Genomic DNA, 27,837 nt, shown 5'->3' with positions numbered 1-27,837 from the left:
TGTTTCTATATCAAAGCATCAGGCCAGATTTGGTGGCTCGGTGTGTGTGTGAATTAAGTTGACAGAAAAAAACATGATGATGATAAAAAAAAAATGTATCCAGGTACTATTTCATTTTTAAGCAACAGCCCCTGAAAATGCACACGGCAGAGAATATGAATATGACATGATGGTCAAGTGTAGTTTTAACTCACAGATTTTACTGAAACACCTGTGTGTGTGTGTGTGTGTGTGTGTGTGTGTGTGTGTGTGTGTGTGTGTGTGTGTGTGTGTGTGTGTGTGTGTGCCTGTCTCCAGGTGCAGCAGATGGCGGTCAGCTGCCTGCAGATGAACCTGCGGGCTCTGAGGGTCGTGGCCAAGTGGAACTGGTGGAAACTTTTCTGCCGAGTTCGTCCTCTGCTCAACATTAACATGGACAACGAGAGGCTCAGAGCCAAAGAGGTACACGCACAGGCACATGCACACACACACACACACACACACACACACACACACACACACACACACACACACACACACACACACGCACACACACACACACACACACATATAGGGGACTTCACACACAGTTATTTTTAGTAAAAAGAATAGTTTGGTGTATTGGGAATTATTATTATTATTCTCTTTCTTGGTGAGAGTTAGGTGACCAGATTGATTCCACTTAGCTTTGCTTAGCAGAGAGACTGGAAACAGCTAAACACTAAACACGTTATATCTCCTTCGTTTACTCCGTACGAAGCCGAAGTGTGAAGACCTGGTGGTTTTACGAGAGGTTTTGCGCTGGACCGATTCTTGGCCCGGTGCAGTCAATCCCCGGAGTGTCTGTTGGTTTCCTGCCTCCCCAACTGGTTGGAGTTGACACAACCACAGGTTGTACTGGTGCAGGTTACTGGTTGCACCAGTACCACCTGTGGTTGTTTCAAGAGGAGCTATTATAAGTTCAAGCACATCGATTACGAGAGAAATTGCTCTCTGCACATACCTCCCACCTCTCTGTAAAGACGTCTCAGATCTTCAATTGTAAAGTGCCGGATATCATCATGCACCGTGCAGAACGCAACCTGAACGGTGTCTGATTCAAACGACACGCTGTGTTGTTTTCTAACAGACTTTTGAAGAGAGTATTTTAGACCCAGCCTGAGTCTGCGGTAAACATAGAATGACACGAGGAAGCAAATAGACAACTGATTAGTGGGAGCGCCCGCTTCCACTGCCAGGTACAGCCTCTGTGAGCAACAGGTGGACTCTCATCACAGTGAAAGATTAGATGGTAAATAATGGTGGCAAACAGCCCGTAAAACAAATGTCTTGAGACGTGATTTAAAGGATGTGTCAGCTGCTGTACGATGGTCTCTTTCTCTCTGCCAGGACGAGGTATCAGCTCTGAGACGACGCCTGGAGAAATCAGAGAAGGAAAGGAACGAGCTGAGGCAGACCGCAGACAGCCTGGAGACCAGGGTTTGTGCCGCAACAGACACGCACACATACACGGCAGACGCACGCGCGAACACACGCACGCATTGTTCATGCTGCCACCCGTGTGTGTAGGTTACGGCTGTGACATCCGAGCTGAGCGACGAGCGTTTCCGTGGCGATGCGGTGGGACAGGCTCTGGATGTGGAGAGGGCAGAGAGACTTCGGCTCAGCAGGGAGAACAAAGACCTGCAGGTAGACAGACTGAAAAGTAATCTGTTACTCGTTCCTCAGTGCAAAGTGACGACGCGTCTCTTTCCTCCCCCGGGGGGGCGGTGATTCGTTGCGCCGCTTGTTCGCTACTGGTCCATCACATACCTGAAACTATTGCATCCTTTTCGCTGTCCAACATCTCTTCTCTTCAAACATCAGGCTCGTCTAGACCAGTGTAAAGTCACCATGGAAACGCTGGAGAAGCAGCTGGAGGAGGAGAAACAGAAAGCTCAGACCGCTGAGAGTCAGAGGGGAGCAGGGACAGGTAAAGATCACGGGACTCTGCTCACCTGTGCTCCGGGGGGAGGATGTCATCTATTAAGAGCTGAGAGCGCGAAAGCCAAACTCATTCATGTGTCCGTGGTTGTTCTGCTGGAGCCCAGTGCCCTTCTGGAGTGGAAAGTAGCTGGAGTGGCTCAGCTAATCTGAAAAGAAAAGAACAAATTGTGATTTGGTAGCAAACGAAATCGCCCCGGTGCAAAGACAGTTTCTTATTCACCTCATACTTTTTTTGAGGGATTCACCAGATTCTGTAAACCGCACAAACCTGTGGAGTCTGAATATCATTGGATCTCTTCCTCCGTGTCACTGTAACACTTAAGCGTCTGCAGTGTTGTGTGATAGTAAAACAGAGAATAACCTTTTAGCAGCAGCAAAAATATGTTTGTTTGTTTGTTTTTGTTTTTTTTAATGGCCGCAGATTAATACATTTCTGAGGAGAAAATTCAGGACTCTAATATTTTTTGCTCTTTAGTGTTTTTCATCTGCACACAGGCTCAAATTGCATTTGTTGCTGTCCCTGGTAGTTACATATAATTGTTTAAAAAAAAAAAAAGTTATATAAATTGTTCCTTACAGTGTATTCTGCATAGTTTCATGCATGAGAAGACGTGCACCCCTGTTGGAGGGGTCGAAACGCAAAAACAAATTTAAATTTGCAAAGATAGTAAGTTAGTAATGTAGTAACTAAAGTGATGTGGGGCCGGGCCTGGTTTGTCAGTGTTGCAGTTTCCAGGATCCCTCTGATTAGCCAGAGGTCACAAAGAGAAACACAAATGGCGTGCTGCCTCGGCAGACGTCAGAACGTGTTGGCGGAAGCGGTGGATTTCTTATTTGCATAGTGATTGGTAACAAGCAGGAAGTGACACACACGACCGGACTTAACGGTAACACGTTTTTTTTTTGCACCACCCGAGCAGCCACCATCATTGCAGCGACTACATCCTCAGGAGAAACAGGGCCCGGTTTAGTTGCAATAAAAGACCACATTATCCTGGGCCTCTATGCTACATAATTAGAGACGACTGGTTTCAAGCCAAAAAAATATCACCAGACTTAAAGTGACCCTGAGCATCACCTGACAAAGTCACATCCATCACTCCCCACACAGAAAGTGAGCTGGCCATGCAGCTGGAGTGCTGCCAGACGGAGGTTGAATTTGTCCGCAGACGACTGAAGCAGACGGAGGAAAAACTGGAGACGGAGAGACAGACCCGACAACAGCTCGATACCAAGGTGAGACGGGACACTCTGACGTGCACGGCAACACGGATGAGAGATTAAATGTCCGGAGATAATAGCACTTTGTGTGTGTGTGTAGGTGGCCACGCTGCAGGCCCAGCTGGAGCAGTCCAGGAGGAGTGCGACAGAACTAAAACGTCACTGTCGCCGTGTGACCTCTGACCTTCAGGACGCCCTAGTCCTCACTGACAGCCTGCAGAGCCGCATGCATGAGCTGGACCGCAAACAGAGAAGGTCTGTGTCCAACTGTTCCTCTTTTAAACTATGAAATCATCTTTCTGCCACATCATCCTGTCCTTTACCGTCTGTAAGCACAAATAATGGCTTTTGATGGTGTGATGCTAGTTAGCTCAACCTTAAACTCAGTAGGACGATGGAGCAGGTTATTGACCTTTGACAGCATAACCAGTTCCCTTCGAAATCAGCAGGTTGAAATTCTTTCAAATATCCAGAGGTACAAATTTATTTGAAATTGAACTGTGTGTAATGTTTATTGTCTTTAAAGGGGCTATAATCGATATTTTTATAACGATGTTTTAATGTCAAAGTGAAAACAATGACAATGTGAGAGGCGTCTGTGGTGGTGATGAACCCACAGAGACTTCCCAGCTGAAGCTGCGCCTCCCCTCAGCTTCACGGAGCTTTACAGTGAGTCTCAGCTGATTGTTTGTCCGTCCGAAGCCCAACTTTACTGCTCCGGTTCACTGCTCTCATGGTGTGTTTTTCAGCCACAGCAGGCAGATGTTTTTCAGAGAAACAGCCATAAAAAGCCACCGTCCACCACCTGCTGAGCAGCAAACAGCGGACAGAGACCAGCTGGTGGACACGGCGGAGCATTTAGCAGCTAAAAGAGCCAGAGTATTCCCTCTGGAGCTGGTGGAGACCAAAACCACAGCTAAAAGAGAGGGAGTGCTGGCTTAGATTCATCAGTGTTGCTCTGTAACTACTGGATGTTTTATTGCAGCTACTGCAGGTTTAACGAGACAGTTAAGGTTTTTTTTAAACCTCACAGAACCGAAGTCCTTGATATTTACCCTGTAGTATGTTGGGGTAACAGCATTACCGCAAATGACAGAAACGGGGTTAAGGAGTTTATTGGAAAGCTGGGTCTGGTATTGGTTTGATTACAGATTTATTAGAAATGGTTTGGGAGGAAAGAACCCAGGAGGAGAATTCAAACCAGACTTCAGTTTGAGGGTCTTCTAGAGAGGGTTTTTAGTCGTCTACAAATGACGACTAGTTTTTTGTTGTTTATTTTTAAGATATTGAATCTACTTTCATTTAATACGCATTGTTGCTGCATTTGTTTTGTTTCATCTTTATCACTTGTTCCCATTCTCAGGTGCATCATTTATAGTCAGGTCTTTACTGCTTAATCGACCGATTGTATTAAACACATTGTTTTTAAGTTTAGTGTCCAGCCGGGCTCCTGAGCGACACTAACCTCCTTTTGGAATTTGATTAAGTTTACGTGTTAGTGTTACTACAGCTGTGGCAATATGTAGTAGTGTAGGTACAGAAATACTGTGCCAAAGTTCAGTTTCTGGGTCGTTGCACTTTACTTGAGTATTTCCAGTTTATGTCACTTTAATACTTTTACTCCACCATATTTCAGAGGGAAATTTTTTCCACTTTTTACTGCACTGCTTTTATCTGACAGATCGAGTCACTAATTACTTTATTGATTCAGGTTTTACCTACAAAATAAAGGATCTGTTTATGAAATATGATGCATCAGTATATAAAGTGGGCTAAGTTGATGCATCAGGAATAATAATAATGATTCAATAATACATACCATAACACTGAGATGTGCCGTTCAGCTTCCTAATGAGTCCTTGTCCTTGTGACACTTTGAGTACATTTTGCTATTAATACTTTAACGTAAGTAAAATTTTGAATGCGGTATTTTTACTTTGATTATTGCTACTTTTACTTACGTAAGCGATCCGAGTTCTTCCTCCACCGCTGCAGTATGACTGTCTTCTTATGTCCGATGTAACCAGTCTGACTTGTGTGTTGTTTTTTTTTTTGTTTTGAAACTGTAACTTGAGAACTCTTTTTTCCTTTTTTTGGCCCCTTGAAACCAAAAACCAGTTATTGTCCCCATTTTACATGCAGCATTTCACCTCTTTCTGTTTCTGTGTCTATTCAGGTTTGACAGTGAGTTGACTCAGGCTCTGGAGGAAGCTGACAATGAGAGGGAGCAAAAGGACAAAGCCTTCCAGGAGAACACACAGGGGGGGGGGCTAATATATCTTGCCTTATACTACCACTGTGTGTGTTGTTTTATTTTATTATTTATATTTTATAAAACAACAAGCAACACAAAACTGAAAACAGCACCCATTCTTCCATGTAATGATTCATCTCCCAGTGTCACAGACTGTAGGTTTGGTTTGATCAATAATGAGTGTGAGATTACAAGTACTTCCCATTGTTCAGTCCTGCAGTGCATCGCCGTTAATGACATGTTGACACTATGAGTAATTATTGTGTTTGAATGTGATCTCTGCTCTCTACTGCTTTTGTCTGCTGCGTGTGTGTGTGTGTGTGTGTGGGGGGGGGGGGGGGGGGGGTCAAGCGGGCATTAACAAAGAGAAACACCGATGATAAAATAGTGTGCTTCTCAGGTAAAATGTCAAGGGCCGTCATTCATCAAGTTAACCTGGAAAAGAGCAAATAATCTGTTGTGGAAATTATAGCTGTCACATCTGATTCAGGAGATGGTGCCAGGGCAGGTAAAGGACACAGACTGCACTGGAGATTGATGAGCCGGAGACAGACTTGTTAGGGGGACTGTGTGCAGTCAACAGCGCATTTGACATATGACTGACCCAAAATGTTGTGCTCCTGGCAGCCCGTGGCTCACTAAAGGTTAATGTGATATGCTACAGCCTGATACGGAGTAAAAGAGCCCAAATTCTGCTGGTGTCACCGGGCTTTACCGTAGGGTTTATTCATTTACGCCGTTAAACAGACGGCAAAAGACGTGCACGTGACGAAAAAAAAAAACTACATGGACGTGTGCAAGGGACAAAAGAAGCCCAGGGGCCTACACAGGCCCCCCAGTAAGAATGTAATGAAATCCTAAACATCAAGCAAGTACGATGAAACAAATATGGGAAACGAGCGCAAAGGACAGGAGGGAAAAGAAACGTTGAAAAAAAGCAATAAACAGTCACTGACAAGAAAAAGAGTAAATAAAGTTGAAGGTGAAAAAAAGGAATATTGTTATTTGGCAGGAGATGGCTTTATGTTTAAGTTCAAACGGTTCCAGATGAACCCGTGTGTATCTTTGAAACTATAAAGCAGGAACTATTGTAACTTTTGAAAGAGGAAATAAGACATTTGTCCTAATACTAATGAGGACTTGAATTCATATGTAAGAAAACACATTTAAATCTGACAGATGTTTCTCCAAAATCCTTTCTTACAGGAAAGGGGCTGCGTCCGAAATCACCCCCCTCACTCACTCATTCCCTCTACTCCCTATATCATAAACCCTAAAGAGCTGACTCTACGATGAGCAGTAAATTGAGAATTGGGACACTCGCTAGTCCTCGTCTTTTTGCTTCGAACTTTTGAGGGACCTGTACAGAGGATGCATCGACACATTCGGAATTCAGACACTCGACTAAAATGGCGAAGGGTACAAACTGTACACTAGATGGTAAATGTGGAGCGACTTTGGACGCGGTCAGAAGCACCAGTGAGTGTTGCTGAGCGAACCTCTGGGTTTTCCGGAGATCGCCGGGTGGTTACCTTTCTAAAAAACGGACGGTTGCTACGGCGACTCAGACGTACGTTGGTGCATAAGAGGCACAAACCGGGGCTAAGAGGCTCTGTAGAGCTATAGAGTTAGGTCATAAATCTGAAGGGACCCTGGTCACATTGTAATTAGTCGTTTCACTCTGTGTTAATAAAAATATCGATCAGTGGATCGATAAGTTTCTTCTATTCAAAGTCAAAGTAAAAAGTAAGTAAATCTAATTACTCAATACCAGACGAAATTCCTACAAAATAAATCATCTTTTGCTCCAGTTCAGGACAAGCCAGAGTGTTTCCTCCTGCTTCCACGAGAAACTCTGCCGTTCCTTTGCTTTGCGTTTCTGTGTTTGCGTTGCTACGTGTTGGGGAGCTGCGGTTTCATCTCCCCTGTGGGCAAACGTGCCAAAGTGTTCTCGAGCGAGACAAGGCCACTTGACCTGCGCCGGCTCCAGAAAGGCCGCCAGACGAAAAGGGAATTACCGAGCCGGAAGATGAACAAAAGGTTTTCGGTACGACTAACACGCACTGTATGCGTGCGGGTGTGTGCAGGAGAGCCAGTCAGAGGTGGGTCGTCTGCAGCAGCAGAAGGAGGAGTTGTGTGCCCAGATCCGTGACCTCAGCCTGCCCGTGGATCTGGCCTCGGATTCACTGCCTGACCTCAAGAAACAGCTTCGCCTCCTGGAGAGCCAGGCCGGCGAGAGGGCGGAGGAAATCGCCCGGCTCACTGCCAAAATACAGCAGCAGCAACAGGTGCTTACGGTGCACGCAGACACATTCAGGTACACTTACTCAGCGCCGCCGTTCACGCCTCACATCTCTTCTCTCTGATAGGTCCACATGAGGTTCGAGATGGAGATGGAGAGGATGAAGCAGATCCATCAGAAGGAGCTGGAGGACAAAGAAGAGGAGTTGGAGGACGTACACAGGTCCTCTCAGAGACGGGTGGGTTTAACACCATCCGACCGATTCGGCACCGCTCAGGACCCACCGCTCGTCAGAGGTTTCTAGTACTGTGGTGCGGTCCAAATGTCTGGAAGTGCTAGAATGCTTCACTTGTTCTATTGAGGCTGCTTTTGGAGCGGATTTGTGTGTGTCAGCTTGGGTTAGACTGTATCCCAGCATGCATTTCGCGTCAGTCGGCGGTTTGTGTAACACATTTCCTCAAGTGTTGTATTATAGAACAATTTTAAGGTACTTGTAGTTCATTATGATGCCACTTTATTCTTCTACTCCACAACGTTTCAGAGGGAAATATTGCATTTTTTTACTCCACTGCATTTATTTAACAGCTGAAGTTACTACTCATAAAACAAGATGCACTATTATGGATTGAAATACCCGACAGTATATAGTATAAAGCAGTTAATAATAGCCCCACCTAAACCACCTATATAGTAATCCATCAGTAATAATAATCCATTTTTAATAATGAACAAAAACTGAGCATTTCCTCACTGTGGTATTCCTACTTCTAGGGAGATGAGACTCACGACTGCTGCTCCATCGACAGATTTTTCGAGTGAGAAATGAGATGTGTACATTTTGAATATGGGTTGTGGCTGATGTCAGGACCAGTCAGCGTCCACGGTCGTTGCCAGCCAGACCTTTCGTTCATCGTTAGTAAGAGAAAGTTTGGTCTCTGAGTATGAATTTGATATGTGTTGCCGCCAGATTGGTTTAGTAGGAGGCAAACATAAGATTCATGCTGGTATCGGACAGTATACATACGTAGATATCAGTCCAAAGCGAAATAAAAAGTTTGGGCTCCTGAGTTCAAGGGATTGAACATGAGGTCCAACTCGGCATTGTAAAATATCAGAACATGTCCCTCTAACATTTCCCAAACACTATGCATTTTTAGTCACGAGCGTAATCATGTTGAGTACAAATGCACTGGACTTTACGGGCTCAGTTCTGTAGGAGCTCAGTATTGGGTTGTTTGTGTGAAGATGGCTCTTTTTGGAATGTCCTTCTTTGGCCGAAAGAAGGACGCCTTCACTTTCCTCTGAATGATCCTCTTAGCTTTTTCTTTTTTTTTTTTTTGTATGCCTTAATTCCTAATGTTATGCAACCAGACAGCAGTTACATCACATCTCAGCAGTTGAATCAACGCACAAGCTCAACATTTCCACCGGTTTTTTTCTCAGCAAACTCATCGTCGCACAGATCAGATCAGCGATTTGGCTTCTGTGGCGCTCGGGTTGTAATTCCAGTTAGCCAACTCGCATGGAAAGGATTACTATGTGAATATGTACTGAGCTGATATTTGGCGTCCGGGCGACAACACGGGTGGATGCAGGGGGTGGAGGTGGCTATGAAATTATGAGACGTTAGATGAAGCCATTGGCCTTGCTCTAACAGCGGCAATAGTAGAAGCAGAGTTTTCAGGGCTGCAGCAGGTGACTCTCCACAGCAAAGTTAAAATGCAGATTAATCCCTCATTTTTACATTCAATCCTTTATTCTGTGGTCTGTAAAACGTCAGAAAATAAAGGAAACAAGTCATCAAAATTTCACAGAGCCAAAGGTGACGTCTTCGGATGTCTTGCTTTGCCCGACCAACAGGCAAAACCCCCCAAAATATTCAGTTTACAATGATATAAAACAGAGAAAATCAGTAAATCATCACATTTTGAGGAACAGAAGAAATGACAAATTGATCATGAAAAACTAAACTACTGACTATTTCCCCTCAATCAACTAATCGTTTCAGCTGTAATTGCTGTAAGATTTTTAATCAACCTGCTGCATTTCTTTATTCTTGTACCCCTGTTTAGTTTTGACAAAACGGGAACCTCGTCACTGGGAACTGAATGGGATCAGTGCAAATGTTTCCAAGTGTAAAAACAATTATGATTATGAAAGAAACAAAGTGCAAAGAGAAAAACAAAGACTTTCCTCCAAAATATGAAATTATGACTCGTCATCAATTCCTGGAAACGTAGTTTCTAGTAAATCCTACTTTGAAAGCCACATGGAAAGATCCCCTATATTTATGTTACTTTCCGATTTCTTTGTTCCGGTTGTTTTAGAGAACTTTTCGCTTGGTTCCTACTGACGTGTGTCCATTGTAGCATCTTTTGATAAGTCAGTAATTGCTAGTCGCTTGACCCGCACCTTGTATCTCGTCTCACTCACTTCCTGGCTCCTCGCCGAGACGGCTTTGCCTCAGCTGCAGAAGCAAAAACAACACAGAGGCAATGATCTTAATTTCACTTTATTTACTTTATATCTCTTTCAAGTTATCAAACATGCCGCAAGTTCTTACTTCAACAGGAAAGATGGTGGATAAATATTGGAGCGGGGGACTTTTTGCTTGTTGATTGTTTGACTTCAGTGAAGTGTATTCACACGCTCAAGCCGTTGATTCAATATGGGATTCGTTGGCTAACAAATCCAGGTATTTTGCCAACCTTGGAGCCTGGATCCAAGCTGGGACCGGCCATCGCGACCCATCACTACTGGAGAGTCTCCCGTTGTGGCAGGATATGGTTTGGGTATGAGGAGGGTCACTGATGTGGAGCTGAGGCAGCTAGCTGACATAGTATTGGACCTGCAGGGTGAAAGAAAAGCCCGACTCCTCTTAATCTCCCGGATGAAGAACTTAGGATTCATCCCTCTGGCAGAAAGTTTCAAACACCAAACTCTGGTCGATTTATTCAACAGAAGGTGGTTAGCAGGCCTCTGTTATTTTGTGCTGTTTATTTTTATACTCCTCCACAGATGATGATGTTTTTATGCTTATCATTATGCATCCTGCTGCAGGGAAAATTTCCTGTCAGAGACAATTTAAACTCATTCCGACCAGTCGTTTATCTTTTTTCTTTTTTTTCTTGTGTTTGTGTGTGGTGTGTGTAGCTGAGGCAGTTGGAGATGCAGCTGGAGCAGGAGTATGAGGAGAAACAGATGGTGATTCATGAGAAGCACGACTTGGAAGGACTCATTGCAACTCTGTGTGACCAGGTACAGAACACACACACACACACACACACATATCTAATATACTGTACACACATTAAACTACTCAAATTATTGGTCTCGTTGCTGAAATGTGCAAACTGTGTCCCATACACTGTACATCGCTATGTTTTATTTGTTTTCTTTTAGTGTGTGCGAAGTTTAATCTGAATGAACCGAATGAACGAGTGTCCGGATAAATATGTCGGTCCTACATCGCAGGCACCGCACAGCAAGCATATTCAGCGAAGAGGCGATAGGTCTCTGTCGCTAGAAGGATGTAATTGTCGCTGCTGATAAGTGGACCTGGTCCGTGACCAAGCTGGGAAAACAGCTCAAGTTCAAGCTTCCCGAAGCTTTTAGAATGAAGAGTGCGATTCATTTTTTCTCCAGTGCGATGTTCAGTTCTTTTACTGGAAGGGTTAGTCTAAGCTCTCTCGTCTTGCAGGTGGGACACAGAGACTTCGATGTGGAGAAGAAGCTGAGGAGAGACCTGAAGAGGACCCATGCCCTGCTGGCCGACGCCCAGCTGCTTCTGGCCACCATCGACAGCTCGGGACAGAACCTGCCCAACGGCAGCAAAGAGCAGATAGAGCGCCTACACTGTCAGGTACACCCAGCTCTGCTGTGCATTCGCCTGAGTCTGCGGCGTCACCTTCTGCCTCGTCTGACAAACATTCCTGCGCTGTCTCTGTCTCCAATTAGCTCGAGGAGAGCGAAGCGAGGCGCCTCGAGGCCGAGAGCATTCAGACGACTCTCTACCAGGAGCTGGAGAACACGCAGATCGAACTGGAAACTATCTGCAAACAGAAGAGTGCGGTGAGTGTGGTTTCAACTGGGGGAGGTACGGTCAGGGTCGACGAATGAAAGGGAAACCTAACGCAAGCAGATGCCGTCATTCAGGGCACAAGGACTCACTGAAGGGTGTCATGAAAATGAGGCTTCTGGGAAGAGTTAAGCAGCCAGTATACTCCGTCATAACCCCTCTCACCCTACACCACAGGAAAGTGAGAAAATGTCATGTCCTCAGTATCCATCAAAAACACGGAGGAGACCTGGATCAGCAGCTACTCTGGCGCATCAGGAGGTTTATGCTGACACATATATAAATAAATAAATAGGTCATCAAAGTAAAACCCTAAATCCAGACCAATCATGGGATGCCTGCATTATTGAGCGTGTTGGACATGGGATCTTCTAGCATAATGAGATATTTACCACAAAAACAAGTTACAGTATTAGCAAGGGTAGATGCTGAAACGTGCTAATCTGGAAGTAGCCAATTTAATGAACCCATAAAATGTCAATATCAAATAATAATGATAATAATAATAATAACTCTAGTTATGTGCCTTTCAAAACAAAGGTACAAAGGGCTTTACAGTTTCCAAATGATGTGATACGGAGAGACCCGGTAACCACCAAAATAAAATGAAAGAATAAAGTGTGCAAAGGGTTTAAGAGTCGAGAGTCAAGCACAGCATATTTTATTCTGACAGTAAAATTGCAGGGTGGTCTCCATGTAGCCTGACAGGCCAAACCCAGGCCAAAGATCCACCAAAGCCGCGTTTCACGGTATCCTACAAGGGTGATCTGGACAACCATATCAACACGTTTTGATCAAAGTGAGATCGTGAAAGGGGAGGGTATGCTGTAGGCATGTAAGCCACCTTGCCTTCTCCTGTCTTTGTGCCTGCAGGTGGATGAGCAGTTAGCCCTGCTGCTGCACGAGAAGATGGACCTGCTGAAGAGGCTCGAGGAGGACCAGGAAGACCTCAACGAACTTATGAAGAAGCACAAAGCGCTCATTGCGCAGGTAATGCTCAGTGCTTGGCCCGCCGCCTGTCTTTCTGCCTCCGTTAGTGACCTAAATCGCACCGTAAAAGCAAATCCCTCTCTCTCCCCGTTTCTCTCGTTCAGTCCTCCAGTGACATCTCTCAGATCAGAGAGCTACAAGCTGAACTAGAGGAGGTGAAGAGACAGAGACACTCTCTGCAGGAAGAGGTAATCTTTGTTTGACAATAAGAAAATAAATGCAGCACTAAGAGGTTTATGAGCCAAATGCGCTATTGAAGGTGGCTGATATGAGACTGTAATGGATTTCTGGATCATTTAGCCGCCTTGCTGCAGAGCTCAATATAACTGCGAGCTTCAGGTGGAGCTCTGTCACAGTCGCTCATCTGTGGGCGCATAATTTGCCTCTCCAAATGTTCTTGGCTCACTCCTCTCTCCACCTCTTCACAATGCAGCTCCAGCAGTCAGTGTCGAGGGTGCAGTTCCTGGAGTCGTCCACTGTGGGGCGTAGCATCGTCAGTAAACAGGAGGCACGTGTGTGTGACCTGGAAAATAAGCTGGAGTTTCAGAGAGGACAGGTCAAGAGGTTTGAGGTAAGACCAGATAATTCCTTTCCCATTTCGACACCGGCGGTAATTATCAACATGCTCGACGTTCTTATTCTCTGCGTGGCCTCATCTAAACTCTTGGCCCCATCGTGTGATGGTGCCCCAGGTGCTGGTGTTGCGTTTAAGGGACAGCGTGGTTCGTCTGGGAGAGGAGCTGGAGCAGAGTGCCCAGGCTGAAGCTCGGGAGAGAGAGAACGCCCGCTACTACCAGCAACGCCTGCAGGACATGAGGCTGGAGATGGAGGAGCTGACCCAGAGAGAGGAGGACAGCGGCCGCAGACGCATGGAGCTGGTAACATGCTCGGTCCACTGCTGCGTTTCGCTCCACCACAGTCTTACTGGACCGTAAATAACAGCAGATGTTGTAGTTGCTGCCATTATTATCTGTCTTTTCCACCTAGTGTTCTTCCATTAATGTTGTCAGCGGCGTCCTGCCACACGTACACAAAACGTCTCCAGAACACCAACTTTTCATGAGTCGACAACAACAACAGGCCTGATTTCAGCTTTATGAAAAACCAGATCATCCCGTGGGTTTTTAAATGGTTTGTTTATCTCAAGAAGCGGGCGGGGAAGTTAATCCTTCAGAGCATCTGAGAAATTCCACCTCACCCACTTTGGAGATACGTGTTTTCCACCTGCCGTTCTCCAGCGTCCCGGCTCCTATCGCTCTGCTCTCTACGTTGTGTCGCATTTGTCCTGCCTGCTCGTCTCTCTGTTTTTTTAGGGCAGCCGATTCCCTGTCGGGGCGCTTCCTCCTTTTTTCATCATCAGACAGTATCCATGCCAGCTCTTTGGAGCCAGACTTGCATCTTGGCAAGTGACAGCTCGTCACAGAAAAGAAAAGGGAAGGGAAAAATCTAAAGTGCTCACCAAGGGGTGGTCTCCTGGCTGCGGCTTGGTGTTGACAGACATGAGATAATAAGAGAGTGTTGATCATCTTCTCATCCAACTCTACGAATAAGCACATTTCCCTAAAGCTTAAGTTATTATTTTAGGCCCTTATTATTAAAATCATGGAGCTCCCTCTTCTCTGCTGCCGGGGGCCAGGGCCGTCGCTCGCCTCGGAGATCTCCCTGCCCCACCTCGCACTGCCGCTGGGTACCAGTCTTATTTCAAGGTATCCATGAGAGGGTGGTGGCCGTGGTGACGGTGGCGATAGTGGAAACGGCTGTTCTTATTGTTCCTATTTTATATCCGTGCCGGTGGCATGGCTGTAGAGACGGCAGTGTGGGTCGATCGGTCGGTACGCCACCACATACGTCTCGAGACTAGAATAACAACTATCGTATCGTGGATTGCCTCGACGTTTGGGTACATTCGTGTTCCCCGGAGGATGAATCCTACTGACTTTTGGTGATCCCCGCCGTGAGGTTGACAGCTGTGGCTCAGAGTGAAATATCTCAATAACTATTAGGTAGACTGCCATGAGATTTGCGACGGATATCCCAGGTCCCTTGAGGATAAATCCTAATGACTTTGGTGATTGTCTGACTTTTCCTCAAAAGTCGAAATTTCAGTTTCCCCAATACTTCGGTTTATGACCAAATGACCTGCGTGACATGACACTTTCGTTTTAGTGCGAATTAGTAAATGTTGTGATTGTCATTCAGGCACACAGATGTGCACAAACACACATCTCGGATATCCAGTCAATAACGCCTTGGTTTACTCTGCGTATCACGGCAGTTGTTTTTTTTTTCATGAGGTCTACATGTTTTTTTTCCTTTGTCCTTTCTTTCTCAGGCCTTTGTTATCATATTCTTTAATGTCTCGCTCTAATTATCTACTGTATAAATAAATGAGAGAAGACCAACAATAGTTTTTGGGTAAAAAAAAACACGTGTCATCACACAGACAGAAATAGCGGCTCCTTGCCCAGAAATGGAGATATTTGCTGGGACAGAATAGTTCCTCACCACTTCTCGTCTTTGGCATTCCTGCCACCTGCAGACAGATCACCGCCGCTCTTCCTGGGCACCACCGAGGCTGCTAAATATAAACCCCAACAGGCATCTCTCATATGCAAGCTGTGAGACATTATATTAGAGAGGCCCGTACTTAAAAAGCCCTGGCAAAAAACTCTTCCTCCAAGCTATGACTGAAAGTACACCGCACTTCCAGGACAGTCACATCTCCACTGTTCTCATTAACAAAAACGACAGCTGGTGTATTATCTGGAGCGTTAGAAAACATCACTTTCATTACTGCACAAGTTTGATCATAGCAGCGGCACTAACAGCAGGAGGGAAGGTTTTCAGCACGTTCTCCGAGCAGCGTGAACACGCAGACACACGCTTAAACATTCTGTAATAAGAACATGTTTATAGGTAAGATACATTTTTAACATTTAGTTTAATAATCCTGGTTTAGGAAATGCGATATCTCTCAGGATTTGGTGACAAAGCAGGCGGGCTAATCATCGAGGACGTCCCTCAGCTGGCGGACGTTGGCGGACGTTGGCCAGAGAACCATAAAATGAGCTGATGCGTAGCTGTAAATTAAATACGTTTTCTGAGAATTACTCTGATGAGATGGAGCCAGACAGATTTTTTACAAAGACACTGGGACTTAACATTACATGTTGAACAACTAACTTTATTTCTGTATCATAAACTGCCAGCTAAGTTAGGTATTTTTTGGGGCCAAGAGGTCACATGTTGTGTGTGTATATATATAAATAATATAAATAATATGAATTAATGCAGTTTGTTGTAGGTCAAGCCCTTAAAGGCTTGGCTCAAATTAAGCATCGTGATCTTGGTCTCGGTTTTTAAAGAATAATTCTATGACAACTCGGGCCTCTTTTTGCTACTGTTAGCCTTCATTTCTCTTGGTAGTAATGTCATTTTACCCGCTAAGTTTGATCAGATGATCAGACAGGTTGTGCAAGGCGAAGGCAAGCAGTAAGACTCTTAGTTTGAGGCGCCGATGCGGGGACCTGCTGGCTGTTCCCGAGTTGAGGTTTAAAACCAAAGGGGACATAGCTTTGGCTCTCGAGGCACCATCAGCTCACTCAGACTTGCAAAAGATCAGTATTTTCTTTTAAATTGTTTCTTAAAACCCACTTTCATCAAAAGGCTTTTTTAGCGTCTGGTTGTAACGGGCTAATATGTGTGCACGTGTGTCCACAGTATGTGTGTATGTACGTATGCAGCCATACAGTATGTTTACATTTACTGTATATGCAGTTTTAGTGTCAGGCCAAACATCAGGCCCATCACACATGACACCGCTGTGTATCCGCCATCCATCCATCCATCCATCCATCCGTAATGTATACATCTGCATAATTCTAGGTTACACATGTTTCTCTTTTTAAATACGTCGTACACAGAGTCGACAAAGAGAGAAGGGAGATGACAAAAGGCTCCTGGGCTTTGTCCAAGTGACTGGCTGGATGAAGTGTTTCATATGTGAGTGGCCAACTTGGTCTTTGAGCGTCATCCATGTTTAAAAAAAAAAAAAAATCAACTTCAGTCTTTACCTCGGTGAACGAACTGGTTCCCAGTAAAAAGAACTAGGGAGAACAAAATGAAACTCATTTTCTATAACGTTGAGATGTCACGTTGAACCAATCTGCTTTTCGTCTTCCAGACTTTCCAGTTTCAACACTGGTAATATAAAGTCTAGAATATCTCGACTGATATTTGTGTGTATGATTTTTGAATGCAGGAATTTTACGTTGTTTTACATTTTACCCAGGTGACGGATCTGAACACTTCTTCTGCCTCTGGCTTGTTCCAAAGCACCTTTGTAACAGCTGATTTTGATAAGAGCTATGTGAACAAACTTACGACTCATTTTACTCCCCACATTGTCCGTTGTGAACATCCATCCCCGTTCACAGACGAGCCTCTTGCTTCAACTTTGAGGTAATGTACAGTGGCATGAAAAAGTCTGGGCACCCCTGATCCAGATCTCTGTTACTGGGAATATGAGAAACCTATTTACAAAAGGTATAAAGTTAAACATTTCTTTAATATTTTCAGCAAGATTACTTTTTACGGTTTCAAAATTTGGCAAGTATCACAGCTGTAAATGCTTTTCGCAGCAGCTACGAGTCTTTCAGTTCTTGTTGTTTGGGAGATTTTCGCCCATTCTCCCTGCGAAAGGCTTCTAGTTCGGAGAGATTCTTGGGCTGCCTTGCATTCACTGCTCTTTTGAGGTCTAGCCACAGGTTTTTGATGATGTTTATGTCGGGGGACTGCGAGGGCCGTGGCCATTGTGGATTTTGAGGTGTGTTTAGGATCATTATCTTCTTAGTTTTCTTCTTCAGCTTATTTACAGAGGGCGTCTGCCCTGCTTCCAGGATTTTCTGGTATTTAATTGAATCCATTCTTCCCTCTACCATTGAAATGTTCCCCGTGTCACCGGCTGCAGCGAAAGCCCAAAGCACCATCGATCCGCCCCCGTGCTTAACAGTCGGAGAGGTGTTCTTTTCGTGAAACTCTGCTTCCATTTCTTCTTCTAGCTTCCTCCCGCTCCTGCTCTTTGTTAAAAATGTTGAAAAGAATGTTTCAGCTTTAACTTTATGCCGTTCAGAGTCAGAGAAACTTTGGCCAGGGGGGGCCCAAACTCTTTCCTACCTCTGTACCGACCATAGCCATGTGATACTTTGGGTACGCTCTCTTTCGGTTCCACCGCCGATTCAAGTAGTTTAGATATCCTGGATAAACGGTTGGTTTGTTTCCAGCCTGTACGGTCGGCTGACGGCTTGTCTGGCCTTGTTGCTGCGACGCCTTCATGTTCCCAGGTCTCATCATTACTTTCTAGAGAGTACGGTGTTATCATAAATGTCAGAAATGACGCCCAAAAGGATCAAGATAATAAACCGGAATATCAAAATCTGAAAAGTCAACTCTTTTGCTTCTCTTCTCTGCCTCAAAGAAATCTTAAACTAAGATCTGAAGTAATCAAGAAGCAGGTTTTTGGAGAACATTGTAATAATGTTATTTATCCACAAATTAATACATGAATTCTTGGACAAACATGTTTTTTGCTCAGTGAAGAGGCCAGTTATGCTCAGAGTTACAGACTCAATCGCTTTCTCGCTCCTGCTCACAGCAGATTTCTTTGTGACCTATGAGCTGCGGAGAAGAGAAGGAGCCTCAATAATTATTCAGTTATTAGCACAAAAGCAACACACACACACACACACACACACACATATATACAAGGATGCCCTTTAAAAACGCACCAACCAACTATGCAGTCACACACACACACACACACAGCCCTCATGAATAGACATATTCATACACAGAACAGCACACACACTCCTCCTCCTCCTCCTCCTCCTCCTCCTCCATCCACCTCCCCTCAACGTTCTTAACGTCATCTCTGCCTCATCCCGCTTTCTCTCTCTCTGACTGTGATTAATCCTCATTGTCTCTTCAAGGTTATGGACACGCGCGCACACACAGATACATGCTTACGTGTCACCATGACAACCACTGCACCGACACCCGCTTCCTGAAAGCCAAGGAAGCCAATAACTTTGAAAGCCTTGAAGCTTTTGTGTGTGTGTGTGTGAGGATGCTAGAGCGACAGTGAAACAACAACAAAAAGAGACGAGATGAATTAATAAATCCCTCTATTCTCCCAGTGTCAGTGTGCGTATGTAACAGTTTTCTTCTATATCAGCCGAGCAGAGAGGTAGAAATCTCAGCGGCAGACGCTGGGACGCAGGACAGCATGTGAGAGGGGACATGCCGTGGGACATTAAGTGTTTGACTAGTGAGGTAGTATGGGCGAGAGTGGCGGATTGAGCCTCGAGGTCTTTACAGGTTGTTGGGGGGGGAGGGGGACACGCGCAGCTGGCCCGTGGAAGGCGAGCTGGCTCTTTGCCTTCGTGTCCAACGGACGTCCTTTAATCTCACGATGTTTGGTCCCAGGAAATGCAAGTGGAGGAGCTTACCGCCGTCAGACAGGCGTTGCAGGCCGACCTGGAGACGTCCATCCGCCGCATCGTGGATCTGCAGGCCGCCCTGGAGGAGGTGGACTCGAGCGACGAGAGTGACACCGAAAGGTATTTGACCTCGGCGAGGCGCCTCTCCTGCCTAAACCATCGTGTCTGTATGTGTCAGCTCAGCACCGGTGGAATGTAACTAAGTACATTTACACAATTACTGCACTCAACTCCAAATATGAGGTACTTGTACTTTACTTGAGTAACTTCTTTTCATGCCACTTTATAGCTACTTCTGCTCTACTACAATTCAGAGTTTTTACCCCACTACACTTATCTGGCAGCTTTATTTAGCAATTACCTTCGCGTATTAAGATTTTACAGGCAAAACATGCGAAGACCTTATAAAATATGATGCTTTACAATAGATCAAATCACCCAACAGTACGTTCAAGTAGAGCTGAAACATTACTCAATTGACAGCAGATTGATTGATTGGCAATTACTTTGATTGTCAAAAGTCATTTGTCCTGTAACATTTCATTGTTCCAGCTTGTCAAATGGGAGCATTTGCTGCTTTAACTTTTTAAAAATGTTAATAGCATCTATTAGTTTCGATGAACAGGTTCTGTCTTTGGGGTTTTGACTATTGTTTGGACAAAACCCACATTGTGAAGTTTTCCCTTTGGGTAAATGTGATGGGCACTTCTCAGTCTTCTCTTGAGCGATCAGTTAATTAACCGAGGGCCATTTTAATGCACGTTTACTTTTACTACTTTAAGTACATTTTCCTGTTGATATTTACATGCTTTTACTTAAGTAACGTTTTCAATGCAGGACTTTTACTCGTAATGGAGTATTTTAACAGTGTGGTATTAGTACTTTTGCTTAAGTCAAGGATTAGAATATTTCTTCCATCACTGAAACTCAAACTTTCACCGCTCTGCCCTTCACTCCAGTGTTCAAACTGCTGTGGATTCCCTTACTCGAAAGAAAGACCTGTAAGAACCTCATGAATGTGTGTGTGACTTGGTAGTGTGTGTGTGTGCGTATGCGTGTGTGTGTGTGTGTGTGTGTGTGTGTGTGTGTGTGTGTGTGTGTGTGTGTGTGTGTGTGTGTGTGTGTGTGTGTGTGTGTGTGTGTGTGTGTGTGTGCGTGTGTGTGTGTGTGTGTGTGCCTTCTCCTTGACTTTAAAGTATCTGGTTGTACAGGTGTGTGGGTGTGACCTGAACATTGCATCAGGCCTTGAAGTGTCATCATTAAACATCTCATTGTAATAATGTTGAATTAAATATGAAGGAGAACCTGGCCTGTGAATGGATAATTCCCCTTTAGTACAATTTAGGTTTCGTTTTTGTAGTGGCCCTCATTTCTATAACTAATAACAACATTGTATTCACCAAAGTAACTGCCGAGATCTGGGAATGCAGTCGCATCCCTAAGAAGCCTGACAGATCGAGCAGATCATTAAGCAGATGATCAGACAGCTTGAGAACAAGCCAACGGTTTATCTAGATTATATAAACCACTTTATTTGGAGGTGAAAATGAAAACGAACATTTGAAATGTTGGAAACCATCCCTTATCGCACAGGAAAACTGCGTGCGAACTGTGGTTGTCGCTTTTTATTCAAAATTCGAAGCATCGTCCAACACGGGGGAAAAAAATGAAGATTCGATCCGTAACGTTCTGTATGAATTCAAAATTCTCAGCGTGTAAGTACAGCAGGCCAGTTCATGTTCTCCAGCAGGGGGAAGTCCGTAATATTCCCTGTACGTCTGACCCAGTGCGTGCCCTGTTGTCCTCAGTAAACTACAACATGGCGGTTTGCCTTGTTAACACAAAATGGAGGTAACCAGCTGGCAGCACTGTACAAATAATTCTGAAATAAAACCATCAAAGAGGAAGAAATTGGAAGTAAAATTCAACTGCCTTACAGTAACATTATGACAGAAATCTGAAGCTATCCTGTTGCTCAGTGAGGCAGCGAAGGCACCGCAAATGGACAGAACCGCGTCGTTCCGCAAGGCAGCTTAGGATTGGGCTAAATAGGTTGTGTTTGAATGAATTTGACCCCATTTTCATTCCTTCGTTTTCATTCATTCACACTCGATTCTTTGAAAAAGTGAATATGGCGTGTTCGTGTCATTACAACTGGGAAAGCAGGAACTAATCTGTAAACTGTGATGGATGTTTACAGCTGACGGTTTGCTTTATACTTTTAAGTTTGTTTGACCTGGAGGTTTGTTAACAACCTTGTCTCATCATCTGACTGCTCGTGTTTCCCAACCTGTCGGACTTCTCTCTACCGATTTCTCCACAGTCTCAGATCTCAGCTATTAACTCGAAATGTTATGAAAATGGCTGTGAATGAAAAATCGAGTGAAAACAGCTGCCTGCACGGCTACTAACAGTCCATGGGGGCCACTGCTGCAATGCCGCTTTAAAAAAAAAATTGAATTTCCTCCATAATAACTTGAAAATTACAAGTCAACTTTAAATCTAAGTATGATTTTACTGTGGCATCATCATGTGCATTTTTCCTACTTTTCCATAAGCATTTGAATACACCCATAAGGACCTGTTGTGAAACCAATAACTGGTCTGCACCTACGATGTAATTGTGAAAAATGTAAATAACAATATGCCGCTCAGTGATGGATTATGCACGGGGTGCAAGTTTTAAGTCTGTTTATGTTGACATACTGATCAAACTGACTTGAATGGCTACCTGGCAACCTGGAAGGTAGGAAAATTGCACTAATCGTTGCAGCTAATCGTGCATATTGGCCAGCTAAGGACTGGAGGGTAGATGTCTCCATTCTGGCTTTGACAGGGTGATAAGGGGTTTCTTTGTTCTGCAGCGACTCGGCGTCCAGTGTCGGCTCCGTCGGCACAGAGGATGTCGGAGAGGGGATTCGTCACTGGTTAGGAGTGCCAAGAGGGGGATCCCGTGGTGGCGGCTCTCCCTACAGCGGCCGCCACTCTGTTGCTGACACCATGAGCACCTACAGCTTCCGGTAAGCCCAGTATCCAAGGATCTTTCACAAATGATTGTAGAGCTGCCACGATTAGCCAGTTAAATGGATTAGTTGAACAAAAGAAAAAAGAATCGGCAACTCCTATGATGATTGATTAAGCGACTCAGTCATTTTTTAAGCGAAAATGACAGAACCTTTGTGGTTCCAGCTTCTCAAGTGTGGCGATTTGCTGTTTGTCAAAATTAACAGTAAATGAAATATCCTGAGGTTGAGGACTGTAGGGCTCTCTTTTCAAACCTTCATGACAGTCATATGAGCTGCTACGGTGGACTTGAGTTTGAAGTGTCTCTTTTGTCCCTCTAAAGTTCTTGCATGGATCCTGATGACGAAGGAGTTGCTACCAGAGGTCCCAGTCGAGCCCCGTCCTCCTCAGCCTTGTCCGAACTGCTGGATGGACTTCGTAAACGCAGAGCTGGCGGCGAGGCAGGAGATGGAACAGGCAGCACCGTCTCGCTGCCGATTTACCAAACAACCGCAGCCTCAACTCTAAGACGAAGAGCTTCAGCCCTCTCTCTCAGTCCAGAAGATCACCAGGAGCCCCGGCCCGGCCCCAGCATCCTCAAACCATCTTCCCCACTCCTGCCACGCGCTGCCAGTACTCGCTCCATCACCGACTCTCAGGCATCTGTCGCCGCCTCTACAGCTGGAGCCAAACTCTCTCGCTTCAACTCAAGCGATTCCCTCTCTTCGCTTCCCACGCTGCCTCGCCTCTCCTCATTGGCTTCCTCCGCTCGCCATCGCCCTCCCTCCATCTCCATCCCCGAGGAGGACCCAGACGAACCCCTCCGCTCCGTGACAACTCCCATCCAGCGCTCCCCTCAGCCACCGAGGCGGTGCATGCTGGGGAGTCTCGTCGCAGAAGACGGAGTTGAAGGCTCTCTGGGTTCAGAATCCATGGTCTACCAAAATCGTCGTCTGACTGGGGACAACGGCCGTGACGATTCAGCCTCCGACGTCCTGCCCGCCATTCGGAGAGCTCAGTCCACCAGCAGCCTGGCCAGCTCAGTCAGGGGAGGCAGGAGGGCGCTGAGCGTCCACTTCGGAGAGCTGCCTCCTTCGACCCGCAGCAGGAAAAGCTCTGAGACGGAGTCCTCCAGCTCAGGCGGATCAGGAGGAAGTTCCCAGGGCGTGGGGCCAAGACACAGGTTTGAAAGGCCACAGGGAGAAAGACTGGAGGCAGAGGGCAGCGAGGGGGGTGACGTGGCTTCAGTCATGAAGAGATACCTGAAGAAGGAGACTGACTGAACCAGATGAGAGCTCAGGTCTCAGGTGTGTAGACATGGGGGTCTGTATTATGACCGCCTAGGGGCGCCATATTAGAACATTTTCAAAAATTCTACATAAAGTTGCTTCAGTTTAGTCTTTCTTGCATCCAGTTGTTCCTAGATCATGGCCCCATTTCCCGAAAAACATCTCAAGACTAAGATGATCGTAAAATCCATCTGACAGAATTTCTCAGTGTTTCCCAAAGGCATCATGACTTAAGATGCTCTGTGTATTTTTATCAGTCGAGCTAGTGGCGTGGCTGGAAGGATGGAAACATCATTATCTCAACAACTATTGGATGGACTGCCATGAGATTCGGTTCAGAGTACTACTCTGGGAAACCTATTAAATTTCAGTGTGTTGGTAGAAATGCTCTCGGAAAAAAAATGCTCTTCACTTATGAGATCAATCACTATGGGGACACAGACTTGTGACAGAACACAGAAACCTCTTAGGAAACCCACAAGAAGCTGTCATTAATTTCTTCTCATGGTTCTGTCTGTGTAAACCAGTGGCGTCACTGTCTCCCAAATGAGAGCTTGTGCTCCCTGAGTGAAGGTGTAGCATGATTCATACTATCTGCGGTAGCGGTATTTTTAGTCCCGGTTCAACCTTCAGCGATTCCGAGGCGTTTGATAAATACAGGCCCGGACCCGTGTGCGTGGCTGCACGTGCACATGATACCCCCGTCTCTCACATCCTCTGTTCTATTCTGACCATCTTATCTCCTTTTCTTCTCTCCGTTCAGCCTCCTCGTGTGTCCGCGTCCTGCTGCGAGCTTCACAGAAAGGCTGAAGACTGCAGGAGCTGCAATCAAAGCTGAATGAAATACTTCAGAAGTCAACAGGGATGTTTCTTTCTCCGTATTGATATTAAAACCACCCGAAAATACATTTGTTCAATCCACAAGCACTCAGTTAACTGTATTTTCAGATAAGCACCGTTTGTATATGAATAAAAAAGAATGAAAAGCCCATTTTGTGAATTTGTATTTGTAGCCATGCTAACACCATCCCTGGCTCTATAACTGGCAGTGTCAGTTAGATTTTCCAGCACTTTCATGCCAACCCAATTATCTCTGTGACTGTCGGATGCATTGCCGTGATATTTGATAGGAACATCCCTCCATCGCCCAGAGGATGAATCCTAATGACTTTGGTGACCCCCTGACTCTTCCTCTAGCGCCACCGGCTGGTCAAAGTTTTCTCTTACCTTGTGATATATCACAGCTTTTACTAGATGGATCGCCACAACAGATATTAGTGGTTCCCAGACGATTTCTTCTGATGAATTTTCACAATCCTCTTGCCATTTAAGCAAATTGCAGGATGCTAAAAGGCAGAAGTGAGATGCTGAACATGGGAATCATTATACCTGCTAAACATCAGCTTGTGAGTCCAGCCTCGTAGAGCCGCTAGCATTGCCAGTCAGTATACTCATCAGTTCTGTCATCTGAACCAGTTTCCCTGCTGGATTTCATTCTCTTCTCGTCTGATCTAGATGAGTCAGAGTTCGATAACACGTTGGACCTGTGCCAGTTAAGTAGCTCAAAGAACCGGAACCCAGCATTTATGTCCCCCTGTGGACCGGCAGCAGAGAACTGCGAGCCGAGTCTACTTAGAACTGCTTCACTGAGCGGTTAGCAACACATAGAGATTTGTGGCAAATACCGCATCGTTGTGAAGCCTCGTCGCGAAGCGTAGGCCCATACGAAGACAGGATATAGGACAGGATCCCACAGAGTCTAGCCATCATGTGGCTGATGACTGAAGTTGGAACTTTCAGTCGGGTCTCCCTGGGCATCCCGGAGGTCACGGTGGGGATGTGGAGGTGGTGGGCTGTGCAGAAGTGGGTCTGAGAGACAGAGTGACAGAAATGCAAAGATATTTAAAGAACGGCGTCCGGGGACTGATTGGCTGGAGGAATGCAAGCAGAAAGATGATGTCTAAATTGTGAATGTAGGGAATCTGGCAGTGTGTGAAGCGTAGAGAAAATTGGAACAGGAGGACATAGCAGATTCTCACCCACAGAGGAATAACAGCAGAACATGAGGAAAAAGTCTTCATTACTGAACTTTTGCCAAAACTTCCTTGATATATTTTTTATGCTTTTTCTTTTTTTTTTTTTGAACGCTGTGTTGTTTTACAGCTGCACTATTCACACCCAGGAGCTGTCCAGTGTCACGCTGGACACACAGCAGCTGGAGGAGTCAAGGGTAAAGTACCTTGACCAGGGACCCGTAGCTGATAAAGAGAGACCGGGAGAGAGTGGTTTTCAGGTCCTCCAGCCTCATTTTCCAGTCTGCCTGGGGACTCAGAGTATCAAGAGGGCGATAAGCCGCTGTCACTCAGGTTACAAACTTTGAGAAGCTTCCGAGCATTACCCAGTCAACACTTCAAATGTCCTGAATCCCTGGATGCGTGAACTGAGACTCCGGCCTTATGTGCAGGGGTCAGTTGTGGATGTTTTCAGACTGGGCCGTGCCCGCTCCCGATTAAGCTGAGAGTAAGCTTTTGGTCGTGTCTGCGGGTCAGAGCCAAACTGTCAGCGCTTTATTGGATATGTTTCCCATGTTCTTTATCCCCATCTGTTGCTCTGCATGAGCTGAGCCAGAGTTCAGCGAGAGGTAACATTTACTGTAAGTAACTCCAGCGCAAACCATCTGCAGCAGGCGGAACACGTCTGAGTGCGGCAGATGCACGTCTGCCTGGTCTGAAGGAAAATTCTATCCCCTGCATAACAGCCAAAGCCAAATACCACCGACATATTCGTCCTGCTACCTCCTACCAGACTCTTCTACGGTATCTAGAGTTGGTAGCTACTTCCTGTACTGTTTTCCATTTGCAGTGTTGCTTTAATCCTACAGATACTTTCTTATAGTTCTGCTGTGTTGTCTCTCAAAAATCAGAGAAGCGTTTCCCCTTTAATAAGGACATCATATGATGTAACAGTGTCTGGAGAAGCTCTCATGTAATAGAGAGTACAGTAAAAAATTTGACCTCTTAAATGTCGATAATTACTGTAACATTTTAGCTGGACAAATAGAAAAGAAAGACCCTTCCTGAAATTATGTTAGAACTCTTCTTGTCACTGATGATGTGTTTTATTGGTCAGTGTATTGATAAGCCTCAGAAACATTGGAGCTCCTGCACACGCGCGGGAAATGCAAAAGACACTGGTGGAATCGATACGGGCAGGACACGTGTGTTCGAATAGCAGCTTTTGGGGGCGGAGTAAGATACGAAAGGACATCAAGACCAGATATTAGAGAACGCAAAATGACATAAAGAAAGACACACGTAGATAGGACTTAGAAAGAATGAACTGAAATAGAAAATAAAAAAGCGCGGTTACACTGAAGTGCAAGACTTGAAAAAGCCCACAGATGAATGTAGGCAAAGGCCGGGGCAAAGTTTTAAGCCGTGATTTCAAAGTACTAACAGCTGGAAGAGACCTCAAGGTTTTTCCGAGTTCTTTTTACATGCTACTCTCCCAGCACATAGTCTAAGGCTGCTGTGCCTAATGAAACCTTAATGTCGGCGAGAAGAGTCACGGCAACCAGGATCATTATTTCTCAAGAATATCTCCTCGTCCTGATGACGGGCTCTTGAATTACAGGATCAATATTATAGATTATGGATTTACACTATCTAAAGATGTGATGGAGGTTCCACACACTCGGGCCTTGTTTATTGAATGCCAGCTCTACCCCGGCACAATAATAAACACACCCCGTGACTGCCTCCAGGACTTCACCTGTGTGACGGGCTCAGACCTTCGGAAAACTCCGAAGGTAGCAGTTCATTTCCCCACTTTCTCTTCTTGTTTGCAGAGAGAGAAAAGTGGTGGGAAGAGCGAAGAGGACGCAAACTGCGGTAAAGAAGAACAGACTGAACACAACGTCCTGTACCACTGGTTCAAAATCCCCATTTGTGAGGTCCCAGGAGTCTGCAGCTTTTCCATCCACTGCGGCAGCTGTTTTCACTGATCCGCTCTTCCGCTGTGGTTGAAGGTGACAGTCTTATAAGGTACAGCTCTTTTCCTGTTGAAATTAGAAAAAGAAAGAAAAAAAAATCCGTTTTACTGGAGCGCTGCAGCTTTTTTTTCCCATGGCGAAGGGTGGAAAATGAGTTGACAACAGGCCAACTGACCCAGTGGTGACGGCGGCAGATTTCCACCTTCAAATTCTTAATGATTTTTAAATAATGGGTCCAGGATTTAAAAATGACAACCGGCACCAGCAGATTTTAGAGGCCAGAGACAGTGTTGCACGATCGGGTGGT

General features: G+C 45.3%; 1 protein-coding gene across 1 annotated transcript in view; it reads left to right on the top strand.

Moving 5' to 3' along the window:
* LOC120806619 (unconventional myosin-XVIIIb-like) overlaps positions 1-24,521 on the top strand; it is a 44,218-nt gene extending 19,697 nt beyond the window's left edge. The window contains exons 23-43 of the mRNA XM_040157959.1: positions 298-441; positions 1,369-1,458; positions 1,549-1,668; positions 1,846-1,951; positions 3,077-3,201; positions 3,287-3,441; positions 5,363-5,486; positions 7,528-7,728; positions 7,810-7,920; positions 10,836-10,940; positions 11,383-11,544; positions 11,640-11,753; positions 12,634-12,750; positions 12,855-12,938; positions 13,184-13,321; positions 13,443-13,628; positions 19,234-19,367; positions 20,207-20,248; positions 22,112-22,267; positions 22,594-23,557; positions 24,303-24,521. Of these exons, the coding sequence (XP_040013893.1) occupies positions 298-441; positions 1,369-1,458; positions 1,549-1,668; positions 1,846-1,951; positions 3,077-3,201; positions 3,287-3,441; positions 5,363-5,486; positions 7,528-7,728; positions 7,810-7,920; positions 10,836-10,940; positions 11,383-11,544; positions 11,640-11,753; positions 12,634-12,750; positions 12,855-12,938; positions 13,184-13,321; positions 13,443-13,628; positions 19,234-19,367; positions 20,207-20,248; positions 22,112-22,267; positions 22,594-23,533 (3,354 nt within the window). The 3' untranslated portion in view covers positions 23,534-23,557; positions 24,303-24,521. The remainder of the gene's footprint in view (positions 1-297; positions 442-1,368; positions 1,459-1,548; positions 1,669-1,845; positions 1,952-3,076; positions 3,202-3,286; positions 3,442-5,362; positions 5,487-7,527; positions 7,729-7,809; positions 7,921-10,835; positions 10,941-11,382; positions 11,545-11,639; positions 11,754-12,633; positions 12,751-12,854; positions 12,939-13,183; positions 13,322-13,442; positions 13,629-19,233; positions 19,368-20,206; positions 20,249-22,111; positions 22,268-22,593; positions 23,558-24,302) is intronic.
* Positions 24,522-27,837: the final 3,316 nt, after the last annotated feature.

The sequence above is a fragment of the Xiphias gladius genome, chromosome 20 (genome assembly GCF_016859285.1).
Source record: "Xiphias gladius isolate SHS-SW01 ecotype Sanya breed wild chromosome 20, ASM1685928v1, whole genome shotgun sequence".
Lineage (NCBI taxonomy): Eukaryota > Metazoa > Chordata > Actinopteri > Istiophoriformes > Xiphiidae > Xiphias > Xiphias gladius.
The sequence above is the reverse complement of the archived record's forward strand: the minus strand, read 5'-3'. Positions and strand labels throughout refer to the sequence as shown.